Consider the following 5,428-nt stretch of genomic DNA (forward strand, 5'->3'; position numbering starts at 1 on the left):
TCCTAGTTAGCGGAGTGTGGATGGGGCCCGTATCTCCTAGTTAGCGGAGTGTGGATGGGGCCCGTATCTCCTTGTTGCATGTTATATGTGTATGGTATGTGGTAGATTGGGGAGACTCACTAAGCTTCGTGCTTACGGTTTTTTGTTTTGGTTTCAGGTACTCAGTTTTCAAAAGAGGAGCTCGAGAAGATTGCAGTGCACACACCATTTGTTTAACCTGGGATGTTTATACTCTGATATATTTTGATATGTGACTGTGATACATGACTTATGATTTTATATGATGAAGATAATTATGGTTTTATTAATGGTTTAAAAACCAAATTTTTGGACTGTATTTTTGGGATGTTACATGATTTTCCAATTTGAACAGATTAGAATCATATTTGATTTTGTTTTCTAATGTGAATAGATTTAAATAAGATGTGATTTTGTTTTCAATATTGTAATCACATGTGATTGTCTAAATGATTATTTGTTTATTCTATCATAAATGATTATGAATATAAACACACATGATTATTCCAAATCATATGTGATTATATTTATAATCACATATGATTAAAACATTTAAAGTTATGTCATGTGAGTTTTACCTTTATATTTTAATATTAATTTATAATCTGTGAATCACATGTGATTATTATAGTTATCTATGTAATTTCTTAAAAGCACGGATTTCAAGAAAAGGTTCAATAAATTTGTTTGGGACATTTATATCGAGCGTCATATTTTTGAGAGGAGTTGGGAACTATTGATGAAATAATTTAATCTTGAAGATGAGAAATGGTTTAAAGATATTTTTGAAAATAAGGAAGCATGGGTACCTATATATTTTAGTGATTTTTCAAGGTGTGGGTTGATGAAGACAACTTCATAGTCTGAGAGTAGGGGTGAGCAAAAACCGCACCGCAACTAAAATTAACCGCAAAAACCGCATAAACCGCAACCGCAATAAAAACCGATGGTGAGGTTTTTTGTTTTTCAAAAACCGCAAATTTACGGTGCGGTGCGGTTATTAGTTTTCAAAAACCGCAAAAAAAACCGCTCCGCACCGCATATATCATATACAAATTTTTTAATTAATTTATAATATATTAAATATTAAAAATAAGACAAGTTTCATGGATGAAAGATGGATAAAATACTTGAAGAAAAAAGTATTGATTTTTTGTTATGTTTAACTTTGAAAAATAGTGAAATTAAACAATTTTAAGATATTTCTTATTAATTACTATTGATTTGACGTTTTTAAGATATTAGTTGTTTGTGATTTAAGTTAATTGTTTTATACCTTATGGTTTTTTTATTAGTACAAGTAATATGTTTGAACTCTTAAAACCGTTTGAGCTCTAACCTGTGGTTAAAAACCACACAAAATAATCGCACCAAATCCATGCGGTTAATAACCGCAACACAGAAAAAACAAAACCGCACCACAAAAATAACCGCCTAACCGCACCGCAAAAATAACCGCACCAAGCGGTTTTGAAAACGGATTAACCGCATTTGCGGTTAGTGGTGAGGTTTTGGCTAATAACCGCACCGAACCGCACCGCGCTCACCCCTATCTGAGAGTATCAATTCATATTCAGAAACCGAAAATATCTTTCTGAATTTCATGATGAATTATGACACTGCCATTAAAAAACAACGATATGGACAACGTGAACTTTATCGTAAAACCAAGGGAGCAAATTATTCTTGGAGGTCACCACGTATGATAGAACAACATGTAGCAAAGGTGTATAGTAGCAAGGTTTTTTTTAAAGTTCAAAAGGAGATTTATAAAAGAGGTTGGTTTTGTGAGGTTAAAGATTTAGGGGAGGGAGATGGATGGGAAAATTTTAAAGTTATTCACAAGAACCAAAAGAACGAAGTAAAAGCAACATATAAGGTATTTTATTTATTTATTTATATCATTTATATATTTTTATATATGATAATGTTGTGATCAATCACATGTGATTATAAAGATAGTGTTGATATGTCACTAGTGTGTATATTGTTTTCATGTGTGTAATCATATGTGATTGATATATTTTGTGTATATAAAACATGTTGATAACATGTGATTAAACAAGACTGTGATTTTTTATTTGTATAATGATTTGTTATTAATGTGTAATCACATGTGATTCTTCATTTTTCAGGTGGAACTAAAATATGATGAAAAAGAAGTGAGTTGCACCTGTGGATATTTTAATCGTTTTGGTATCCTTTGTAGACATGCTTTTAGAGTATTGATGGATAAAATTTTTAATGAAATACCAGAACAATATATTCTTAGGCGATGGACAAAGGATGTAATATCTTCAAATTATCAGCTATCGAGAGACCGTTTTGATGAAGAGGATGAAGAAGTTACTAAACTGGTTAATGAAGTATTTTTAAATGTTGAAACTGCTTTAGACATTGTGAGAGATAATAAGCAGAAGTTAGCATGTTTTGCTGAAAAAACAAAACTTTTGTTGAATGAGGTGAAGAGTAATTCTTCAAGTGAAAAGTCGATTACAAATTTTGATGTCCTTGAGAAACTTTATAATGTTACCATTCCAGAAGAAGTTGAGATTTTTGTTCCAGATGTTTAACATAATAAAGGACCACAAAAGAAGAGGCTTATTGGTGAAGTTGAAAAACAGTTATGAAAGCTCAAACGAAGACCAGAAAATGCTCACTATGTGGTAAAAGAGAACCACACAACAGGCGTACTTGTCCCAGCAGATTTAATGCTCAAAATTGATGTATAGACTTTTTATTAGTTTTCAATTTTTTAAGTATATAACATTCATAACAGATTATAATCATATGTGATTCAATTTATTTTTCAACATTCAATTTTTTGTTTGTCTTTTTATAATTATATGTGATTCTAAAATTTTTACACATGTTATTTGTTTCTATAATAGTTAATGTAACGCCCATTTATTTATTTAATAATTAAATTAATTAATGAACGAACGGTAGCCCTAAAATAAATAATTATATATCAAAGGATGATCTCGAAGAGCTAATTATCACAATTTTAGAAGTCGGGGGTCAAAAGTGTAACTTTCGGACTCAGTTTATAAATATTTATGAAGTCAGGGGCTCCATGGTAATTATTGGAACTTAAGTCGAAAAGAATGAGAGGAGGAGGGACTAAAAATGTTAACATGGATGAAGTTTGCTCATTAGACTTAAATTGAAAAGAAATTGTCAAGCAAGGGGCTGTTTTGTAAATTTCGAACTAAATTTGTAAAGGTTTTAGAGGGCAGGGTGTAAAAGGAAAAATGTGGATTGAATTTTTGAAGAAAAGGGAAAGGAGGGGCTGATCTTGACATTATGGGGTTAAGTTTTATGATGCACTGGTATATAGCGGTTCCACCGCCTAACCCTAACCCTAGCACAAGAAAACAGCCGCCACCTCCCCTTCTATTACTTCCGGCGCCGCTGCCACCCTCTTGCCTCCACCACCGGTGTCATCCTCCTGTCGCTGATGACGTGAGATGCTGCCATACCAATTCCGATCAGCGATGACGGCGAGAACCGCCGACATCTGCCTTTCCATTCGACTGCCGCCATGAGAGACCTACAGCCGCCGCATCTGCTTTCCTCCTCGCCACCGCTGAAGCCCTATCGGGAGCGTGTTTTCGTGGTTCAGTCTGACATTGCAAGGTGAGTTATCCTCACTATATCAACAGGGTCTAAGGCACCAATGTCGGCCCTTTATGGTTTGTATTTGGATCATTGCATGATATGCTTACTGATTTACATCCTGGTAGTTAGGATGGTGTTATGCTATGTTAGTGACCGGTTAGGTCGATATCCTGGTTATAGGATTGTTGATATGTTTATCGATCTGTTAGATTGGCGTCCTGGTAATTAGGACGGTATTATGTTTAGTGACCTGGTTAGGGTCGGTATCCTGGTATACAGGATGATGCTATGTTAGTGACCGGTTAGGTCGGTATCCTGGTTAGAATGTTGCTATACTATATGATCTGCTAGATCGGTTTGTCTGTCTATGGACTGTTATGTGTGCACATGGTTATTTGCTTGATGTTTGGGTTGAGGCGGTCCTGCTTCGTGCTGAAGGCCAACATACCCTACGAGCGGTCAAGATAGCCTGTAGGCCGTATGGCGGTCCAGTCATACCGAAGGCTCGGGATGGATCCAGATAGACTGTAGGCCCGGTGCGGGCGGTCCAGTCATACTGTAGACTCAGAGAGTGGACGGGGTGGACTGAAGGCCCGGTGTGGGCGGACCACTCACACTGTATACTCGCGATGCATGGTTGTTCTGTAGTTGTTGATATGATATGATTATGGTTATATGAGGTTGGTATTTTGGGGGTAACTCACTAAGCTTTCGGGCTTACAGTTTCAGTTTATTGTTTCAGGTTCAGCGGATGGCCGCGGGTAGGCAAAGGCGTGACCGTACACTTTCTTGTTTTACGATTATGATTTCTGGGAACTCTGATGTATGAACTATTTTGAAAACAAATTGTAATAATTGAATGGTTTCAACTGAATCAAAAAGTTTTAAATTGGCTCGAATTTTTGGGATGTGACAAATGTACTTATGGTTATATATTGGGACCCAATTATTAATTGGGTGATGTTTTGATATTGACAGATCGGGAATCTGTCATCCAACAGCTGGGGTTGAGTCTGCGGGACTTCAACAGTGTGGGATTGAGTCTGCGGGACTTCAGCAGTGTGAGGTGAGTTACCTTCCAGTAGAAGTGGGCCTAAGGCCACAATGTCGGCCCACTAGTAGGAGTTGTATGATAGATGATTGTCTTTGTGATAATCATTTGGGTTTGCTACTACCTGATATGTTTATGTGATAACATGATATGATATGATGTTATGTGATAGTAGGTAGTAGGGGAATAGTCCCCGTATCAGGTCGAAAGGACCAATGGGGTAGGTTGGGCACCCCGGTATGCCTGACATTATGCTTATGTTATGATATGTGATTATGTATTAGTGGTAGGGGTGAAATGGTCCCCGTAACCAGTTGAGATACATCGGAGGGTAGGTCGGGCACCCAGATATGCCTGACATGGGGTAGGTCGGGCACCCCGGTATGCCTGACAGTGGGGTAGGTTGAGCACCCCGGTATGCTCAACAGGGTAGGTCGAGCACCCAGATATACTTGACAGGGAAGGCCGGGCACCCAGATATGCCTGGCAGTATGTATTTGTATGGTATGTGGTATGATGGGGGAACTCACTAAGCTTCGTGCTTACGGTTTACAGTTTTGGTTTCAGGTACTCTGTTTTAAAGGAAAGGATCCGGCTTGGTCGCAGCGCATCACACTGTGTTTTCCGCACACGAGATCCTTGGGATTACACTCTGATATGGTTTCATGATATTATATTTTGATTATTAACACTTTGGTTTTTACATGAGACATTATTATGAATGTTTTTATACTAATG

At 37.0% G+C, this 5,428-nt stretch overlaps 1 protein-coding gene across 1 annotated transcript; it reads left to right on the forward strand.

Annotated features, from left to right (window-relative positions):
* The first annotated feature begins 1,624 nt into the window (after positions 1-1,624).
* LOC145131442 (protein FAR1-RELATED SEQUENCE 1-like) lies at positions 1,625-2,591 on the forward strand. The gene is made up of 2 exons (XM_079066122.1): positions 1,625-1,897; positions 2,154-2,591. The coding sequence occupies exons 1-2, from the start codon at positions 1,625-1,627 to the stop codon at positions 2,589-2,591; spliced, it is 711 nt and encodes a 236-aa protein (XP_078922248.1).
* Positions 2,592-5,428: the final 2,837 nt, after the last annotated feature.

Source organism: Lactuca virosa, chromosome 8, assembly GCF_052849685.1.
Source record: "Lactuca virosa cultivar CGN04683 chromosome 8, Lactuca_virosa_CGN04683_v6, whole genome shotgun sequence".
Lineage (NCBI taxonomy): Eukaryota > Viridiplantae > Streptophyta > Magnoliopsida > Asterales > Asteraceae > Lactuca > Lactuca virosa.

Bases quoted from the DNA above. Each gene is read 5' to 3' on its own strand.
- LOC145131442 (XM_079066122.1), top strand. From the start codon at position 1,625: ATGAATTATGACACTGCCATTAAAAAACAACGATATGGACAACGTGAA. The intron at 1,898-2,153 runs GTATTTTATTTA...TTCATTTTTCAG, and splicing joins AAGTAAAAGCAACATATAAG to GTGGAACTAAAATATGATGA.